At 50.2% G+C, this 21327-nt stretch overlaps 1 protein-coding gene across 1 annotated transcript in view; it reads left to right on the top strand.

Moving 5' to 3' along the window:
• Window positions 1–21327, top strand: part of LOC104411036 (glutamate receptor ionotropic, kainate 3) — a gene marked incomplete at its 5' end in the record, with an annotated part of 45934 nt that overhangs the window by 7276 nt on the left and 17331 nt on the right. The window contains 5 exons of the mRNA XM_010021361.1: window positions 3473–3646; window positions 5497–5640; window positions 8711–8818; window positions 12905–13018; window positions 14942–15145. Of these exons, the coding sequence (XP_010019663.1) occupies window positions 3473–3646; window positions 5497–5640; window positions 8711–8818; window positions 12905–13018; window positions 14942–15145 (744 nt within the window). The remainder of the gene's footprint in view (window positions 1–3472; window positions 3647–5496; window positions 5641–8710; window positions 8819–12904; window positions 13019–14941; window positions 15146–21327) is intronic.

The raw sequence follows: 21327 nt of genomic DNA, 5'->3' as shown, positions 1-21327 counted from the left end.
GGAGGTGGGAAAAGAAGAATTATAATAAATTAATAGATAAGCAATCACAATTAATGCCACTTCCCTGAAATAACAGTTATATCATGGGAAAGATATTTTAATCTGTCATTCCTTAAGGCAATGTTTTGCTAGCTTGCAATGCATGTGCTTCGGCTTCTACAGTACTAGACCCATGGGGTGCTAATGAATTAGTCTATTATGTTATACTGAATGTTTCTAAAAGGTCCCCAGTCAATACTGAGTACAGTGTATCAACACTTGGCATGAAATGCTTCAACATTTTGCTAGGCAGCAAGACTACAGTTCACTGCCTGCAGCATCGAGAGCCCCATCAGCCTTTCCTACTGGAGGAGGAGGAGGAACTCGTCTGAGCCTTTGTTTCCTGCACGCGCTGATTTAGAGCCTGTGAAGTCCCAGGCAGTGACAATCCCCAAAACCCAACACTTGGAGGAACTTCTCAACAGCTTGTAAAAATGAATCCGTGCAAATACAGGAGTTGCTGCTGCTCCCAGACACAGACAGGCAGGAGCAGGAATCTCTTCCCATACTTTGAGTTGACGTAGACAACTATTCCACGTAGCCTGACTTCCCCTAATCAGGAGCTAAGCCAAACCAGGCCAGTTTTCCACTGCTGATGATAATCCCAGCCTGGTTTGGGTTGGAGGGACCTTAAAGCTCCTCCAGCTCCAACCCTCTGCCACGGGCAGGGACACCTTCCACTAGAGCAGGTTGCTCCAAGCCCCTGTGTCCAACCTGGCCTTGAACACTGCCAGGGATGGGGCAGCCACAGCTTCTCTGGGCACCCTGTGCCAGCGCCTCAGCACCCTCACAGGGAAGAGCTTCTGCCTCAGAGCTCATCTCAGTCTCCCCTCTGGCAGGTTCAAGCCATTCCCCTTGTCCTGTCCCTACATCCCTTGTCCAAGGCCCCTCTCCAGGTTTCCTGCAGCCCCTTTAGGCACTGGAGCTGCTCTAAGGTCTCCCCAGAGCCTTCTCTTCTCCAGGCTGAACAAGCCCAGCTCTCTCAACCCATCTCCATAGAAGAGCTCTCGTTAAATGCAGTGTACCTGAGGCTTCTGACACAAGTGTACTCATGCCTGAGTACTTCGCAGGGTATTATTCCAGTGTGCCTCCCATTACAGCCAATTCAACTCCTCCCAGCACCAGCCGCCTGAGCAAATCCATTTCCAGCCAGGGATCTGCACCTATCCATAGCAGGGACATTCCATCATACACGAGCTGTTTTGAAGGATGCCCTTCCTGGCCACCTGCTTTTACAGCTTCCACTGTATGTGCTCCATGTGGTGAGGATCCAGCCTCAGCACTGTGCCTATGACTGATGAACCAGAGCTGGGGATTTAAACCTGGGAGGAGCATGTGTAAGAAAGGGGAAGAGCCCCACGGAAATGGCAAAACCTCAGTAAAAAGAAACAAAACAAATCTTCAGTAAAGGTAGTAGGATGGAGGGGAGAATTCATGTGCAGTACAGAAAATAATGAGAGAGAGAATATCGATGAGGTGGAAAACAGAACCAGATGTTTCAATCTGTGGCTGTGCGGGAGCAGAAAACCCAGAAGCAAGAGATATGGCAATTCCCCCCTGCACCTCTCCCTGTTCTGACACTCAGCTTGTGTTCTGAACTACCCTCTGATTCCAGGGTGGGGTTGCAGCTGAGATTTAAACTGGAACCAAGAAGGGATCTGCTGGGAGGGTGGCTTTTATAGGAACTGGGTGAAATGAAGGGTCAGGACTGGGAGGGCACCCAATTGTCCACAGTAAACAGGCAAACTGAAAAGTCTCCCCAAAAGTTAGGAATACTGAAAAAATCAACCTGTTCCAGTGGGTCAGGCACAGGCCCACTGCACAGCCTCACACCCAGATGATATCAGCATCTGTCTGGAGCTGAACAACTGTATGTGCCCTTAGTTACAGTAAGGCATTTAGAAGGCAACATCCTGGCCTGGTTTTCACCATGCCCTTTAACAAAGTGTGGAGGTTTGTACTTGCAATTTTTCAGGGGGAAAAAGCCCACAACCAAAAGCAAAGCCCCTGAACTGTGTTGTGGGTGTGATTAATGGCTGGGGCCCTGGCTGCACCTGCAGATTAAACCGTAGCATCCATCAGCAGCATGCTTGGAGGGAGCAAAGTCAGAGGCCAGTGCTTAAGGAAAAGATCAAACTCCAAAGCTTATTAAAGCAAAACAGCTCTAAGAATTCCTTGCTCTCCCAGTGAGAGTGATGCCTCAGCTGCTGAGGGTGCTGGGTTCGTGATGCCTTGCTGGGGGCAGTGTGGTTTAGGATCAGTGCTTTTCCTGCACCCCCATGGGCAGAGCAGAGCTCGCTGCTGATGGACACCAAGTCTGGGTGAACCCACAGAGTGGCTGTGTCCTACCAGCACAGCCACCTTACACCCAACAGCCACAGCCACGGAATCCCGTGCTGTATTTAAACTCATTTTATAAGCCCCTGTGAGAACAACGAGCAATCGTGCCCATATTCACCCCCACCCTCTATCACAGGGAACAGTGGTGCTGCTTTTCCTCCTCCCTACATTTTTACTACCATTGATGACTTGCAGAAATCATTCAGGATAAACTCGGATTAAATACGTCCCATCCAACAAATGCTTCCCACTAAGGAAGCCCCCTCCCCACTGCCATTCTGCCCCACACGTGGCCACGATGTCCCTCGGGTCAGCTGCCCTGGGTTTTTACACCGGCACCGTGCTCTTGCCATGCTCTTTAGCCCCAGACTACTCGAACTAGTTGCTGGGCATTGACGTTAATCCCTGAACTGAAGTTAATATTTAGATGTGCATCAGAGCCAGGAGATGCATTAAAGAAGCACACTCATAGAGGCCTCCCAGTGCCTGTCTCCTGCTGCCTGCCAAGTGATGCTCGTGGGCTGGCTGCCAGCAGGGCTGGGGGTTTACATCGGATAAAGGGCACTCTCATTCATTTGCAGACTGTGTAGGCTGGTCGGAATGTCAAGAAATGCGTCTCAGTTCCTCTTTGATAGCTTCCTGCAAATTGGCATTCTGCAGCCAGGGTTCCTCTGCCACCCGCAGCACCCCGTGGGCTTCAGCACTCACAGCAAATCCTCCATGGAAGAGCCTCAGGGAGCTTCAGATACAAAACTCTGCCTGGTCCCCCCCCTTCCTTGTTCACAAGCCACTTTTTTCGCGGTTACATACAGTGATCCTGGTTTTCTCCCCACAATTCACTTGCCTTTTTTATGCACAGAATGAGCGATTTGGCAGGAGTTTCCCTCTGCTGTGGGTGGGTGAACCTGCACATAACAACACCCAAATTCCAGTAACACCTACAAGTCTCCGCAAGCTGATAGCAACAGACAGGATAATCCACCCCATTCCTGCGGGCTCTGCCTTTGCACCTCCAACACAGACACCAACCATGCAGAAAAGACAAACAGAACAAAGCTAAACAAAATGTTTAAACTGGTTTCTCTCTTTTAAGGATCTTTATGCATTAGACCTAGAACCATATCGCTACTCGGGAGTGAACCTGACCGGCTTCCGGATCCTCAACGTGGAGAACCCACACGTGTCCTCCATCATCGAGAAGTGGTCCATGGAGCGGCTGCAGTCAGCACCCAAAGCGGAGCTGGGGCTGCTCGATGGCGTGATGATGGTATGAGCAGTTGAAACACAGCACGGGTGAAGGCTGGGAAGCAGGCTGGAGTGACAGGGAAGGCAGGAGCCGCGTAGGAATGCTCCCATCCCACTGGATGAGCCAGGTAGCCTGAGCCCATCCCTGGGGAACTCGCAGGAATCCGTCAGCGCTCCCTGAGGTCCCCACGAGCAGCGTGGGCCACTCAATTCACTGCGATTGATGCAGGGAGGATGAGCCAAGGTTCTGCCCAGAGATGGGCTTTGCAGCAGCTTTGATGACTCCTTTTAGGGCCTGATGGCAGCTCTGCTCTGCTGAGTTACTGCTCAGCAGGTCCAGCACCTGCTCTCCCATCTGTCTTCCCTGCGAGGCTGTCTCCGACCCCTGGAACTGCTGACTGCCTCCCTCCTTCCCTCTCCCTTTAGATCTGCCAGCACCAGCCTACAAGTGGCAAAGCCTCCCAGACTTTCACCTTGAAATGGCTCCTCGTGTCCTTCCTGTTCTTTTTTTGTCTTAGAGGAGAGCTCCACCATTCTCCTTTAGCCACCTTCTTTTCTGCAGCATTGCCCACACCTGCAGCATCCTATTGCCTGCAACAGTGCTGGGTTCCCCTTGCCACTGACGGCCCCTCTCCCATTCCCCCTTTGCTTCTTCAGAGGGGATCCTGATCTCAGCTGGGCATTACAGTACGTAATTCACCATGAAATTGCTTGGACATAGCTTGCACCTCCTCTCCCCCAGCCCCAAACTTACAAACCCCATCCCTGCTGCTGTAAATCCAAGCCCATGGGATGCAGGTCGGTGCCTGCTCTTCATGCTTGGGTGCTGAGGGAAGGGAAGGTCATGGGGATGGCTGCCAACACCAGAGGATTTTCTTTGTGGCCACGTCCTGTTAGACATTTGCATCAGACACTGAAGCATGATTTTGTTTGATCATGTTTTATTACGCCACTGCTGCATTCACATCTGGTTTGTAGCTTTGTGGAGCCAGCAAATAACGTATTTTCAGGAGGAGGTCTAAGCACACTGTTCTCTTGATCAGTGTTTGGAGGTGAGATGGTGAATCTCAAATTGAATCTAAACCCATCACATTATATGGAAGGAAAGAAAGAGTTCTCCCTAGTTCAGATCACTGGAGTGCAGGATGATGTTACAGAGTCTCCTGATTCTGGTGACAGTTTGGGTCATTTTGGAAAATTCCATGCCCACAGACAAGCCATTTAACTTTTCCATTCCTTATTTCCCCATGTCTAAAATAGTGTGGTTAATACGTTCTCACAGAGGCTGTCTTTACACTCAGACAACAAAGACTAAACAACAAAATCCCGTTACTATCATCTCCTGCCTTTAGAAATAACTGCCTGCCTTGCCATTACAGCAGCAAATGTGCTAGAAATAACCACAATGAATACACACAGGCACATGACATTTTCACAACCTCTGATTTTAAAACGGAACTGTGATCTTTTAGTCTGAGGAGCCACATAATAGAAAAACACATTTGTGAGGCTTTGCCTTGTGCAGAGCTACGTGCTTTGAGGACATGTTTTGCATGAGATGTCAGCTAAGAGGTTTCTGCAAGTCCTGTGTTAAAGCGTACACATTTACAGCAATCTCATAATCATAGAATGGTTTGGGTTGGAAGGGACTTTAGAGATCGTCTAGATCCTAGTGGTTGGATACCAGGAGGTTAGGTACCAGGAGGTGGGATGCTCAGCAGTGAAACCCTCGGGTCCACTGAGTGTTGGGCTGGGGGTGGCTCAGAGGGAGCTCCTGCAGCTTCTCCTGTGACCCCCCCCGGATGCCCCACTGCTGTGCTGCCTGAATGCCTCCTCGCTCTGGAACCCCAATGCTCTTCCCCTTCACTTCAGACAGACGCTGCCCTGTTGTACGACGCGGTGCACGTGGTCTCCGTGTGCTACCAGCGCGCGCCGCAGATGACGGTGAACTCCCTGCAGTGCCACCGGCACAAAGCCTGGAGGTTCGGCGGCCGCTTCATGAATTTCATCAAGGAGGTAAAACCATGATTTGCAACTCTAATTGCTTCCCACTAACCCCAAACAGCCCCGGCAGGAGCAGCACAGCTGCTCCGCGCGCAGGCTCGGAGGCTTGGCACGTCCAGAGCACACAGAGGTTTGGCAGGTAGAAGGTTATAAAAGTCACCCCCTGCCTGGGCAGGTACAAGTGGTGGAAGCACAGGCAGACACCAGCCTGCGGAGTGCACCCAGAAAGGAAAAATCCTGTCTTTGCCTTCAAAATAACATCCGTGCAGCCACACCAAGCATCCAAACCAAGCTGAAATCTCCCTGCTGTCAAGAGCAGCTGGACCCGTCTCTTTCAGAGCCCGTTTCTTAGCAGAGCAATAGCCATTTGCCTTTTACAGGAACATTTGCTTGGGGTCCCCCAAGGGCACTCAGTGCTGCTCAATCCCAGTGGCAAAGCTGGCAGCACTGTGCATCTCTGTCTGATCAATGGCTTTGGCAGAGAGGTGGATTTAGCAAGCAGGGAGCCAGGGGAGCAAGGAGCAGCTTCATTCCCGCTCTGTTTTCAGTCATTATGATTTCTCTCTGTTCATCCCATGTAATTGTTTGTTTGCATCTGGCTTAAGTACACAAGCTGACTCCAAGAGTGCTCATGAGCAGTGAGCTCGCCCAGGGAGAGCAGCACAGGGAGGCTGCAGTGAGAGGTGGCCAGTCCCCCACAAGAGCCCCTGAGGATGCATCCCTGCATTCACAGTCTGGGGTTTGCTTTTTGGGGAGCCCTCAGGTAAGAAGGAAACGAAGGCAGAGCTGCAGGGAGGTACAAACCCTACCAGGTATGTCTTTGTGATAAAACACCCTTGTTTGCCTTAAAGCTTTTTTAAACTTCTCTGCCTGTCGCTTTACACGTGACAGGTTAGGAAACAGGCTGCAGCATTGGATAAATGTTGGGCCGTGATTAGGCCACATTTAAAAGGCTGGTATAAAATCCCCTAAACTTTTTTAACAGAAGAGTTGATAATCATGACTTGTGCTACGCTATCACCTATAGACACAGTGGCTCCTGAACACTGGCACGTAGGTGCAGGCAGAGCCCACCCTGGGTGCTGCACAGAGCACGCAGACATACGGGAGGAGGAAGGATGAATGATTCCCATTGCAGAGAGAGAGTGAACTTTTTCCTTCATAGGCACTGGAGATGGTATCTCCCTCTTCTCTGCCTCTGTCTCTCCTTTTTCCTGTTTTGTTCCTGTCTGCACAGAGCCGCTCCAGCTGCCTGCCAAAAGAGAGTGTAAATAATTTGTTTGGTTGGCTCCTTTTGCAAATTACCCTGAGCCTCACACTCCAGTGCCTGCCTGTTGTTTCCCTCCCTGGCACCGTGTCAGCGCGTTGCAGGGATAAGCTTCCTCCACGTTGGAATCAGAACACACAGTAATTGCTCTCTCTAAACTCCTGTAAAGACAAAGCGGAGCAGAGAGCGATGTCTCGACACAGCCACCTGCGCCCTCAGCCCTGGGCTCCCCAGTCCCAGGGCTCCCTCTTTGTGCACGCACAGGTCGTCATCCCACTGTAGTGGATCATGGAATCACAGACTGGTTTGGTTTGGAAGGGACCTTAAAGCTCCTCCAGTTCCAAGGGACACCTTCCACTAGAAGTGTGTCCAGGTCGCTTGTTCCCGTGGTGAAGCCCTTCTTGTTCCTCCTTGCCAAGGGGCTGGCACAGCAGCCCTGCCACCTTGCAGAGCCATGGCAGTGCCGTGCAGCCCATGGACGCGCTCGCTCCATCAGCACAGGGCTCAGCACAGGGCTCTGTTTGCTCCAGTGGGGAACATTAAACACTCCGTGTTTTCCCTGGTTCCCAGGAGGCTCCACAGGCAAAGTACCTGCATGGCAAAATGAGCAAACAGCACAGACTTCCCCAAAGCTCAAGGGTGGCGAGGCTGGGAGGAGGCTGTCATTACTCCATGGGAATTAATGAGGAAGAGCCAGAGGAGCATATTTACTGGGAAATATGCCAGTCACTCTGCCCCTGAGAATACATTACGCCACTTTCATCACACCGGGATCTTTCAAGCTCCCCCACCCATAAAGGAAACACATCCATCAGCAAGGAGCATGCACTGAACTGCTATGGGGAAGGAGCCCCAGTCTCAGCTCTCCACTGCTGTGTCTGCAAAGCAGTAAACCAAGCCTGGCATTCCTATGGGAGCATCTTCCTTGGGACAGATGATTATAGCACATCCCAGCACTGTCCCTGCGCAGAGCAGGCATCATATACCACGCTGACCCTTAGCTCCAGCTCTGCCAGCACAGCTACTGCCTGGTATCTGGGGCTCTTTTGCCTTCAAAATCAGAGACATTAGTTCTGGTGATGCTGCAAAGTGTACAGTGGAAAAGAAACAGAATCATAGAGTAATCATGGTTAACCCAATCCAGACATCTTTACCCCCAGTTCCAGCTCAGAGCAGGACTGGCTCCCAAGACAGACCAATATCTCCAGGAATGGGGCTTCCCTAGCCCCAACAGGCACCTGCACCACGCTTATACTGCTAAAACCTGAACCAGGGGTACAGACACAGCACGTGCACACCAGATTCCCACTCCTTTCCAAACCAAGAGAGCCTGCTAGCATGGAAAAGCTCTTGCTCTTTTGTTCTCCGCTTCCCATCTGAAAGGAGGGAGGGAAGTTCAGGACATTTTAGCTTCCACACACCTTGGCAGCATCAGCAGCTTTGTGCAAAAGAAGGATTATTTATGAACTTGTCCCAAACCCAGGCTCCCTGCAGCCCGGCATTTATCAGTAGTACAAGGATAAATGCAGCACACAAGGATGCTGTGATAAATGCAAGCAGTTTTCTACTGAGTCATCATGTCCTGCACCAGCTGGGGAACACAAAAGGTGTGAACAAAAACTGCAGCAAGGACTGCAAGAGAGTGAGAAAACCTCCAGCTCCGTCCGCAGCTGAACAGCGACGAGGTGATTATTAATGATGCTCTTTAGGGAGGAAGAACCAGTGTAAGGACTAATTAAAAGAACATCCAGTGGAGGGCAAAAGATTATTTATGATATCAAGTAACACACCTGCTCCTTTCTCTCCCCTCCACAGGCCCAATGGGAAGGATTAACGGGACGAATTGTCTTCAATAAAACAAGTGGTTTGCGGACAGATTTTGACTTGGATATCATCAGCCTCAAAGAAGATGGTCTTGAAAAGGTAGGCAGGGTTTGTCTGATCTATCTGCGTATGGCTTAGTCTGATACTCAGGCAACAGAGAAGAGAGCTGCTGCTTGTATTGTTTCCAGGTTTTCTGTGTATAAAAGGCTGTTTGCTTTGTAGGATTTCTCAGATCCTTTTCCATGCCTCAACCATGACTCACTACCCCGAAGCAAGGCGTGGGATTACAGCGAGGAGCTGCAGGAGCCTTGCGGCACTTCGCTGGGATAGTGGGAGCTGAAGAAACTTCCTGAGCAGCCGTTAACCAATCCTTGCCCAGGCCAAAGGGGCAGGAACAAAGCCTGTCCCACACCCCCACCTCTTGCTGGGCTTGTTTAAAAACGTTGATTTTTCCCTGGGGAAACAACAGCTCTTGAAAGCATCATCTCAGTGTAATTTCCCACGATGAAAATTTCCCGAGGCTTGGAAATGGCCCCAGCTTATTGCAGCCTGGCTTTTGCAGGAGGATGCTCTGTGTGGTTTTATTTCTTCCCTGTGTTACCTAAGGGACAATAAGAGAAACATCAAAGTGTGTTGTTTTCTGCCTGGCTGGAGGGGGCTCATTCAGTATCCGTGTTGGCCTGCCCACCCAGAGGTGACACTGCACAAAGGCTGCAGCCACAGATCCCTCTCACGAGAGCAGACCTCCTCTGGGCACAGATGCAATGATGATGTGCAGATCTCATTCTCAGGTGTTCAGGGGATTCATTTCCTTCCCTTCAACTACATTTAACAAAAAGGCACTATGCAAAGCATTAAAGCTCTTAGAACACTGGCTTCAAAGTGAGACTGGATTGTGTAAGGCAGCAAGTGGCAGCAGTGAGGAAAGCCCTGCGCAGCAAGCAATTCCCAATGGCTGGATCTAACCAGGCTCCTCCAAATAACAGCATATGAGCCCACCGAGCCCTTCAGAGTCATTCTGAGTCAGAGATTCATAGAATCACAGACTGGTTTGTGTTGGAAGGGTCCTTAAAGCTCACCCAGTTCCAACCCCTGCCCTGGGCAGGGACACCTTCCACTAGAGCAGGTTGCTCCAAGCCGCTGTGTCCAACCTGCCCTTGAACCAGCCACAGCTTCTCTGGGCACCCTGTGCCAGCGCCTCAGCACCCTCACAGGGAAGAGCTTCTGCTTCAGAGCTCATCTCAATCTCCCCTCTGGCAGATTAAAGCCATTTGCCTTGTCCTGTCCCTACAGGCCATTGTCTAAAGCTCCTCTCCAGCTTTGTCCACCCTTTTAGGCACTGGAGCTGCTCTAAGGTCTCCCCGGAGCTTTCTCTTCTCCAGCCTGAACAAGCCCAGCTCTGAGGGACCCCCCGCTCTGCTAAAGGTATCTTGCAGATTTATAGGAGCAACTTGGCTACTGGGCAGTGAATCCCTTTCTGGAGCAGAATCTGCTTTCTCACATGCATGAGGTGCCCACTGTCAGCTCGTGATGTGCTCCAAATCCTGCAGCCTTTGGCCCTGGAGACAGGTTCCTCTCTCGCGGGACACGGGAGCAGGGGGTAGTTTTCAATTACCATGCAGGAAGTGGCCCAGCGTGCACAGGTGACTTCTCCAGGGAATTAAACACACGGGGCTGGAGGCAGCAGTTTGATGGGGACACGCAGAGAAGCTCCCTGGGAGCAAACAGCTTGGCTTCCCCATCCTCCTTTCTTACAGCTTGGCTTTGGAATAGATGGTTGCCACACTTTCACACCACAGCAGTTCTCTGCTTCCTGTAAGAAATCTCAAGGTCACCACAACACTCACTCTCCTGGTGGGTATTTTTTGGTGTCAAATACAGTATAAAGAAAGCATTTCAAATCATCGCGCTGACCTTCAGACTCAGCTGCCATCGAGAGAGATGGAGACAGGGGAAGGTGCCACTATCTCAGGAGCACTGAGCAGGAGATGATCTTTGTATCCTGGCTTCTCTAACAACATATTTTGTCTGAAGAGTCTAAACCTAAACCTCCACCACATCCTTTTGGAGCACAGCAGCACCGAGGGGCTGTGCTGGTTGCCTAACAGAAAACTGCGTGAGTGTTTGTACGCCACATGAATCTCAATGTTTAAGTACAACCACAGTATCTGTCAGACTAATCCTCCTCAGGTGTACTGGAGAATAGCTGGCACCATCTCTGTGTCTTGGTGTGGTGTGTCACACAAAGCCCACGGGAAGCCACCAAACCTCAATGCACACTCCCTACAGCTGCCCAGCTTTTGTCTCCAACAATCCAGAGATTTCACAGCTCCCACTATCATTGTTTGAAAGCTTCTTGTCAGCTCTGGAGGGGTCTGGGAGTATCCATTGAGGTCTCTGTTGAAGCTGGATGCTGGCAATAGTTAATCCCAAATAACAAACTGTCAAACCACAAACAAATCCCACACACATTGTGCATTATGTATAATAGCTCATGTTTGTTGAGCTTTAGGATTGAACTCCTGATCCTTATACCTCCTGGATGTTCCAGGGATTACAGGAGTATTAACTAAACCTAATTACATGTAGTTGGACTATCTGACTTGCACAGTCCTCTTAATGTATATTTTGCCTCTTTTCTTTCCTTTTTTAATATTTTAAAGTGATTAATTCGGCTTTAAGTGCCACATATTGAATTCTCCTGCAGCCACCTGAGCACTGGGAGCTGACCCGCGGCTGCCGCGCTCCCGCAGGGGCCTCTCGGACCCGCTCCTCTTTCCCCATGCACAATAATCATCTTTGGACACTGCAGCTGGGGTGCGATCGAAGGAGATGTGGGCGATTGCTCAGGTTCTACCTGAAATATTTAGAGCCTTTCACCAAGTTCAGGGAAACTCTTGTAGAATTGATGGCGGGTTTTGCCAGGCAGCACTGCTCATTACTGAGTCTCTTTTTGGGGCTGCAGTAAAACCTCACACTGCTGAAGAGGTTGAAGAATCTTAAAAATAGCAATAAATAAACTATCAGTGGCTCCTGGCAGCCTGGCGGGTTTGAGCCTTTGGTTTCTCTCTGAAACCACCTCACAGTTTGACCCTACAGATAGATCGTTCTGTTCCCATTTCCATGCAGGGGCTGTTTCCTCTCACTCCCAGGCTGTGCAGCCACCGTGCTCTGTTTGCTGGTAGAAATCCCACATCCTTCAGCTTTCCTGACACTTTATCTCACCGTCACAGTCCTTTAGCCAGTCCTGCCTTCAAAGTTTGTTCTGAAGCCTCCCTAGCCCTGCGGAGATCAGGCTAACAGGCTTAGAGCTGCCCAGATGACTTCTTGTAAATAGAAACATGTTTTGCTATTTCTGGATAAAAAGAATTCTTCGAAGTCTAGTAATTTATTAAAATTGACAGCTTCAGAACAAGAGAACGCCTCAAATTGAGGAGGAACCGTGTGCCTCTGCCTGAGCACGTTTGCTGCTGTTCCCTCCTCCAGGACCAAGACGTGGTAGACGTCCCTCAAAGCGATGTGTTAGAGACATCCATCTAGTTTGCCACAGCACAGAGGGCAGGAATGGTCCCTACCCGGGGTTTGCAGAGCGGGTCAAGGTCATTTTTAGTTCTCCCCACCAATATGCTTGGTGGAAATGAAAAAGAAATAAAATGGCCTCAGATTTGATTTGTTTCCCTTTTGTTCTGCTTTGTCCTTGACCAGAGTTGACTTCTCAGCGCAGCTGGATTGTTGCTCTACACAAAACCTTTGCAAACTGATAATTCAGCCCCTAAATTCCAGTCATAGCATCCTAGAATGGTTTGGGTTGGAAGAGACCTTAAAGCTCATCCAGTTTCAACCCCTGCCACGGGCAGGGACACCTTCCACTAGAGCAGGTTGCTCCAAGCCCCTGTGTCCAACCTGGCCTTGAATTGTGGTCAGTCATCGTGGTCTTCTCTTATACATCAAAGGGTGGCATAGGGGGTGTTGATTACCCATATGCAGTGGGGTGACCTGCAACTGAAGGGTTAATGCAAATCTGCTATTTAAGTGAAACAAGATGATCATTTCAGGTTTGCTCCTGTCTGCTGCAGGTGATAGAAACAAGCTCTGTTTCCAGGCCAGCAGGATGATGAGAGCATCCTCATCCACGCTGAGGAGTGTTCACCAGGTGCTCATGCTCCATTTATTGCTTCATTTCAGGTTGGAGCGTGGAGCCCTTCTGATGGTTTGAACATCACAGAAATCTCCAAAGGACGAGGCCCTAATGTCACAGACTCGCTGAGCAACAGATCTCTCATTGTCACCACGGTCCTGGTAGGACACTGCAAGCCTGTCTTTATTCCTTCCCCCACAGCTCTCAGGGGTATCTGATCTCTGCAAATTCCTGGGGTGTGATAACCACTGTAGCTCAAAGGCCACCGGCTAATGCAAAATGATGGAGCCAGGAGGAGCCCTGTCAACCATCTTCCTTTGACATGTTTTTGGGGGCAGGACTTTCACCTCGTACTCTGCGATGATGTACAAGGTGGTATCAGTTCCTATTGCCTGTGTCCCTCCTTGGGCCTGCACAGGGGGTACCTCCTGAAAACCACAACTATCCTGCAATGCCCCTGCCTGCAGGAGGAGGAAATGTGCTGAGACCCGAGTTCTGCCATAACTGCATTTTCATACACTGGCTTCTAAAATAACCATAAAATACAACCTTAAATGTTATTTGCATTTGCAACACCCCTTTGTACCTTTGCACTGCTGTAAATGACTATAGAAAAGCCAGAGGAGGAACCTTTCAAAGGAAAAGCATGAAAGGTTATTTTTTCCCCTTTTGCTCATATTGCAGTGACTTGTTGGAAGAGAAATATTACCCCAGCAGCCAGCGCCACGCTCCCCAAGCAATATGGGAACTGTGAAGTTATGAAATTGAGGGCACCTTCACTGAGAAATCGATTAGCAAACCGAGAGAGCTTGTGAATTGGATGTCTGGCCATTTTCAGTAATAAATTGTGAAATAGGCCGTGAATAAGTGGTTCACGGAGTTCAGAATTACCCCCTAGGAAATGCTGGAGACCTGGAGATACATTAGTGAAGCGAGTGGCTTCCTAATGTTCAGTGCTTCTGCTGTTAAATATGTATGTAATCCCTACAGCGCTTCCCCAAATTAATAGTGCTTTATGGCAGCTCTGGAGCTGGTGTGTTTATATCAAGATCCATAGATTGAGCTGATTCATAAACAAAGCACTAATTCCAGTGAAGAAGGCTGAGAAGGAGGCCAGGGAGAGCAGGATTTAAGTACAGGAGCTGTGTGTCCCAGCCTGAACTCTACCGGCGGGATGTTACCGGCTTTGCTCTATAATGCTGCAAATCGAGCTCCATGTGCTCTGTTGTCCCCCCCGCCCTGCTTTGAGACACCTTGAGTTGGAGCGATGTGTTAGCTGCTGTTGGTGTCTCATCCTTGTCTTGCCTTCCAGCTTTTGCCTGCTGCCTAGCATCTTCTGCCATTTCCATCTGTCCTCCCCACGTTTCCTCCCTCGGGCTCTCCAGCATCCCTCGTCCTTCGTGACTGCCCAAGCCTGATCTTCACCAAGGGCTGTGCAGTTTGCTCTTTGCTAACTTCACCTCTGCTAAAGAGGCAGAGATCCAAAGGGCAAAGCTGGCTGGAAAGTGCTTTGTTAGTTGTTTTTCACTCGTGCTGGTGGTTTTGGCACTGCTGGGATTAAAGACACCCCCCAGCCTTCCCATGGCAGCTCTAACTGAAGCAGAAACTTTCCCTGGGTAGCAATAGGGGCCCATATCCCACAGCAAAGAGGAAAATGAGCTGAACTGGGGAACATTTTGGGCTGGTCACCAGCTCTCACTGCTCCCTCACCCTATATTTAACCCACCAGCCTCTTGCTTGCTGCAGCTACAGCAAACAACAGGCACTGGAGTACGCATTGGCTGCATTTCTGCTGCGTGGAACTTGGGGTTGAGTTTGTCCTCCCCCTCTCTTGTTTCTCGACACTCTTCATTTCCAGAGCATGAAATGGTTATTTTTCTCCCTGAAATCCTACTAAATGGAAAACCGTTGGCTGCTCAGAAGAGACAAAATTAAATGTTGTGGGGTAACCAAGGTTGCTAATCAGCACCGTGCAAAGTTAATCTGTTCCCAGCCTGTCCCAGTGCCAGCCCTGCCTGCAGAGCCTGCACCTTGTGGGACCACAGCTCAGCCTTCACGGGGACTTTTTGCCTTCCCGTGTGCAGGAAGAGCCCTTTGTCATGTTCCGTAAGTCCGACACGGCCCTGTTTGGGAACGACCGCTTTGAGGGCTACTGCATCGACCTCCTGAAGGAGCTGGCCATCATCCTGGGCTTCACCTACGAGATCCGGCTGGTGGAGGACGGGAAATACGGGGCGCAGGACGAGAAGGGGCAGTGGAATGGCATGATCAAGGAGCTCATCGACCACGTGAGTGAGGCCCGGCCGCGGTGCGGGCAGGGGGCTGCTGGGGGGGCTGTGCCTGGGATGTCCCCGAGCTTCCTGCCTGGGGCAGGAGCAGCGTGGACCTCCCTGTTCCCCCCCTCCGAGGATGCTGCTGCTCTGCCCTGACAAACCCAGGCCAGGACACACAACACCGAGGGGCCCCGGGGCCCCCAGGTACATCCCAGACCAGCTCAGCTGGATCCAGATGATGTATCCAGACTGCAAGTGCAGATGTGCAGGACACACTTTCATGTATCTGGTTTTTTCTATAAAGGCAGCTTATTTTCTACAATCTCCCGGGACATGGAGCTCCAACAGAGCTCCTAAAAGGAAAAGCCCATTCTAAAGCCACTTCTCAAAGCCCATTAAGCACCAGTGAAACTGTTGTGGCAGCTTTACTCTCACCGACACCAAAAAGTCACCTAGTCTGAAACCTCGACTCGCAGCCAGAGGCTGCTCAGTTTTCTAATTACATCTGTTGCCTCCAGCACATCCTGTGATCCCAGAAGCCCTGTTAGGGAGGCGAGGAAAGCTGGTGTCTTTACGAACCTCTGATTCCCAGAAAAGGTCTCTGGAAGAAAAGATCAGGACAAAATTGACTGCTGATCTCTGCAGCACAGGCAGCCATGTAAGCAGTCCTAGGGCTGTAACACAGTGCTCTTCTCCTGGTCTCCTCAAGTCGTGCAGCCCTTGGACCTCCTCTCAAGTTCCTGCCTCCACGTTGAAAACATTGCCCAAAGCAGAAAGGAGACAAAACCAAACCCATGTGTGCAGCAGCTGTGATGCTCCCCCGGTTCCTGCGAGAAGAACGTGTTTGCTGGGTGAGTCCCAGCAGTGAAGGAGCTTCGCTGGGAGGAGGTACCAGAGCAGTGACTGGCGGTGAGGCTGTGGAGCTGCGGCTCCAGGATCCAGGTTGTGTTTCCAGACTAGGCTCGTCTGCCCTAAATGACATTGGACAAGTTGCTTCTGTGCAATGCTTCCTCCATCTGTAAATGCAGATGATGATGATTATGTCCCTTGTGGGACAGAGTGATGCTTAATCAGTTTGTGAAGAGCGCCGCCGTCCTTCACTGGCTCACCCTGAGGAGCAGCGAGGGCACGCAAGGACAGCCCGTGGGGAGAAGGACACTGCGCCACAGGCTGTGCAAACCTGCCTTTGTGTTTCTCCTTCCAGAAAACTCCATGCAGCTCAAAATACACCCTGAAGAGTCTCTTACGCAACAGCCTGGCTAAGACAGACGAGTGACAGCATCCCAGCTGAAGACACTGGTACTTTGCCACTGCAAGTGCTGTGTGTGACGCGGAGCTGAGCAGATGCAGAGCACAGGCAGCAGTCGTGGGCAGTGTTCTCCAGGACACGGCTCCTGCACCCGCTGCCAGTGCAGGGTCTGTGGCTCTCACTGCAGAGTGTTTGTACAGCAGGGCTCTGAAGAAGTAATTGCTCCAAAGAAGGAAATAACAAACATCTAGGGAAGAGAAGCCAGACCATCTTTTAGTCCAAACCATGTCACTTCCAATGTCCCGCAAGATGTTATAGGGTTCTCAGGAGGCTTCCAGCCATTCCCAAAGCTGCACTCAGCTAAAAGAGACCGACTGAGAAGGTGTGAGGAACAACCTCATTAAGGAACATGAGACTCATGGTCAGCCTGCAGTGAAATGTGTCTTGGCTAGCTCTTCCAAAAGCTAATTAACACACAGCATCAGGAAAGGACCAAGTCCCCTCTTCTTGCAAGTTTTACTGTAGCATCAGGTTTGACCTCTGCTTTCTAACAGGCGAATGCCTTGGAGCGATTTATAACCACTGCCCAAAGCCTGTATGAAGCCATTATTTTCTTTATCTGCATGTCATTGCTTTTTATAGCAGTGTTTATATAAAGCATCAAAAAGTGAAACTGCAACCAGATGGGGCCCGTCCTCAGCAGCAAAGCATCTTCGGTGTGTGTGGAGAAAGCAACAACTGATTGGCACTTTGCAATGGCAAAGTTCAAACTTATTTCACACCTAGTAGGAAAAGTGTTGGAGACGGCATTCAAACAGAGTTGTAGTGATGAAAACAGGGCTGCCCCCTCTGTGAGTCTGATATCTGGGCTGGCTTGCCTCCAGATCCAGCATCTCCTTCTCATGAAAGAATCAGGATCATTCAGGTGGGAGCATAGAGCAGGGAGGATTTTGTGAGCTCCAAACAGCCCAGCCAGGATTAACTCTAGGCACAAAGTCTGTGCGTTGGTGAAGACTTAACCCAGACCTGAAGCTTGAGCCCTGAGATGCACCAGCTTTGGTGGGCTGAGCTGATGTGCAGGCTGGGTCGAATGTCCTGTGCACAGGAGAGGGTGCTCCTGCGGGGAAATAAGAGGCTGAAATGGTGATTGTTATCGCTGGAAGGTCTCAGAGCTGTGGGAGATGCTGTGTAGCAGGAACAGCCCCAGCCGAGGCTGAAATTCAGTGAAGAGGAGCTGGGTAAGGGTGCAATCACAGCACACGTGCTGGAGGACGGGCTGTTTACTCAGTGAGCTCTCATGGCATCACTCTGCTTCCCCTCTCCTCTCTGATCCAGACATGCCTGGCCACAGGCAGGAAAGCCTTCATGCCGGAATGCCTTGTGCAAAGATCCTTTGTAAAATTGCTTTGTTTCTAGTCTGGCCTTAAGCATAAACAGGAAAAGCAACAGCAGTCAGAGCAGCTCACAGCATGACCCTATCTGCCGGGTGGACAGGATCACATCTGGGGAAGGCAGGCTCATGTGGTTACATGCAGAAGTCCTGTCCCGCTGCCTTTCATCTGCTGCTGGGCTTCATCACAAAACAATCCCTGTTTTGAGGTAGTTCAGGCCATTCCCCGGAGAACCAGAATCTGTCCTCACAGCAGCTCCTTGTTTATTGTCACTCTCTCTGGTCACTCCCACAGAGAAGCCTCAATCAGATGAACCATGAAAGCTGAACTCTCACAACACCGGCATCTGGGGGGGGGTTGGGGCACGCAGGTGACACAGAGAAGCTCCTGTGTCACACATCCATAACAAACAGGGAACCTGGCAACTGCCAGTTCTCCTTTCATCCATAGTGAGCTGCTATTGATGTTTATTCATAGAAATTATCATTGATACAAGCAGAACTACACTGCGCACAGCGGCCCATCCATTCTGGTTTATAAATCCTAGCTGTCTGGCAAAATAACACCTGCAAATCTCCCGTTGTCTGTGGGCAGAATCCCATAAAACCAGCAGAATGAGCCATTCTGGACATTTTGCACAAACTTGTTCACAAATAGAACTTGTCTTGTGCTGAGACAAGTGCATATCAAATTCCCATTCAATCCGAACCTCCACGTGGGAATGGAAAAGGTATGAAAAATAACAGGGTTTCTAATGGAAATCCCTGCCAGTGGTAACTATAGAGAGGATGTAATATCTATCCTCAGGGAGGGTTTATGACAGTTGATTTAACACTTTCGCAATAAGTGGGCATTTATTGACAGTAAATTCTGGCAGAAATACATATTGCATCCCATTGCCACATTGCCATTGATGTTCCTGCACTGGTGGATGTTTATTTCAAGTGGGGTGAACTGGGGATTCGTTTGGAAGCCACTGGGCCAGGAATAGGGGAAAAAGAATTTTGCTGGGTGAAGTATTCTTCACCTCTGGTTTAGACGCTGCAGGAGCTCAGCGGTAGGGAGGAGATGGAAATAAGCCAAGCTGGGTGGATTCATATTGATCATATTCAGTGATCCAGGTGATGGAAGTGCACGTTGCGTGCCCCAAGTTCTCTGCTTGCCTCTTCAGGTGGCTCTGGACCTGCCTTTCCCTCCCCATGGTTTGTTCGCCTGTAAGGAATTCATAGGACAGGGCTTGTCTCTAAAAATAGCACTGTTCTCCCTGGGATCCTGCAGCCTTTGGCATCCCTTGGGTACAATTAATGGCAGTTCCCTCCCTGAAGAACTTCCTAAAAGAAAAGATTACAAGAGGTCTTCAAGGTCCTCATTTGTCCTCTTCAGCTTAGAGCTCGCTTTTCTCTGTGACATCTGTTCTTAATTCACCACTGGTATTAAATAAATTCATTGACAGAAATGATGTCTAAATTAGGATGGAAACTGTAAGAGCAGCCATTAAGAGCTGGAGTCAGACCATTAACACTGACCCCCAGATGCTGCCGGGCATGACCCCGCTCTCCTCGAGCATCACTTCTCACACTGTTTTCCTGTCCCTGGCCAGCAAGAGGGGAGGGATGTGGGCATGGGACACGCAGCAGAGCACTCTGATGCCTGCAAGTGAGAGTAGCCTCCTCATGTCACTCCCCAGTGCCCCAGGATCTGCACCCATGGGTGCCCGGATGAGGGCTCCACTGCAAGGAGAGGCGCAGAAAGATGCAGGAGCGAGGCAGAGCAGACCCATGGGGATGCAGGACCCTGGCACAGCACCTGAGCAGAAGGGGCAGAGATGGGCCCTGGGGCAGGGCAGTGACACAGCCCCAGCGCTGGCACTGGATGAGTGTCACTGCTGCCAGCCAGGCACCTGAATAACAATTAAATAAGTCAAATATGCACTATTTCTGTCTCTCAGGCAACACACACGTAATTAGTTTATGTAAATACCTAACTCAGATTGGCAAAATAAGCGCAGAGGCAGCTTCTTGTCTGGAATCAATATTTATCTTGGTGCTTATGCTGTCTGGGGGCTCTGCTGGGCTGGCCCTCACATGCAGCTCTCCTCTGGTGGAGGTTGGACCCTGCAGGATTCCTTGCAGAACCATGGCTGTACAGGAGCTGCTCTGACCCATTCTTGTGATAACTGAGAACTTGAAGATAAGACTTAGCATTTCCTGATAAAAGCCAAATCTCTGCACAGAGAATGTGATCCTCCACCCACTGAATGCCCGGTGAACCTGCATCAGTTCCACCCAAGTGAAAACGCTGTTACCCTGGGTGGGTAGGGAGATCCAAACCCTTCGCGGTGTGTCAGAGAAGTGTCTGCATTTGCTGTGTAGCTGCCTTGGCAAAATTCATCTTTCTGGCCTCAATTCAGCAAAACACTTAAGAACATATGTAAGGCTTGGAAGGTATGCAAGATCCAGTAAAACAGAAGCGTGTGCTTAAGTGGTTTTGCTGGACAAGGGCCTTTAAGCCACTGGCACTTGCAATAATTCCTCATTTTCACTAAAACCCATCTTCCTGTGCAAGAGCATAAAAGCTGGGGCTGAGTAAAGGAACCAGCCAGGGCTTGGTAATTGACTTCCCAGTTTGTAATGTCAGAGCACGGCAAATGAAAGCTTCACCCTTGGTGGGGTTTGATTTAGATCCTCTCAGTCAGCAAACCCTTAATTAGAGGCCACCTTCAGAAAAAATCTGCATTGATAAAAGGGTATCGAAGTGCAGCCCTGCACTGGCTGTAATAGCTCAGGAGACCACACCAGCCCAGGCTCCCTAATACACACTCCCTTCTGATGGGGTGTGACATTTACTGCCAAGGACACGGGGCTGTGATCAAATCACAGGAGCTGCTGAAACGACACAGTAAAATTTGATTTCTGCACTAAAAGCACTTTTGATCCGTGGGCATCCGAGCGGATTCCCCTCTCTCCGTTCTCTGTGCTAAAGCATAAACTCCTGGCTGTTAGGTAGCTTGCTGCATCGCTCTGACTAATGCGGCTTGGGAGCTCTCAGCCAGGCAGCTGCTCGCAAGCACTGACCACAGAACTGCTCATTTGTTTCCTCCTTCAGAAAAATCCATAGTCAAATCCTTCAGTATTTCCTTCAGTTTTCCCTGTTGACTCAGGACACCCACACAGGAGGGATGGAGATGCTAAAACCCTGAGTTTCTTTTGCCATTCCTGCCTTGTGACACGTGTGCTCTAACGTGGGGAGAGCAGACGAGGTACAAACCACCAGGCATCTGCTGGCAGCCAGGATACGGGCTCTGCATCCCACCTCCCGTCTGCCCACTGGGAAACCCAGCATCCCGCAGAGCCCGTCAGTGCCACCGCAGCCACAGCTGCCACAAAAGGGCTCCTTGGGAAAATACTGTTTCCATTTTCTCCGAGTTTTGGCAAATGGCCCTGATTGAAGCAGACCCTTTATGTACCGAGCTGATTTAAAAACGTGTCACCACTGGGAAAGGGAAAGGGAAAAGGAAGGGAACCAACCAGGGCTCAGCTGAAGAACCAGGTTGCACA

The sequence above is a fragment of the Nestor notabilis genome, unplaced genomic scaffold, assembly GCF_000696875.1.
Source record: "Nestor notabilis isolate BGI_N333 unplaced genomic scaffold, ASM69687v1 scaffold8259, whole genome shotgun sequence".
Taxonomy (NCBI): domain Eukaryota; kingdom Metazoa; phylum Chordata; class Aves; order Psittaciformes; family Psittacidae; genus Nestor; species Nestor notabilis.
The sequence above is the reverse complement of the archived record's forward strand: the minus strand, read 5'-3'. Positions and strand labels throughout refer to the sequence as shown.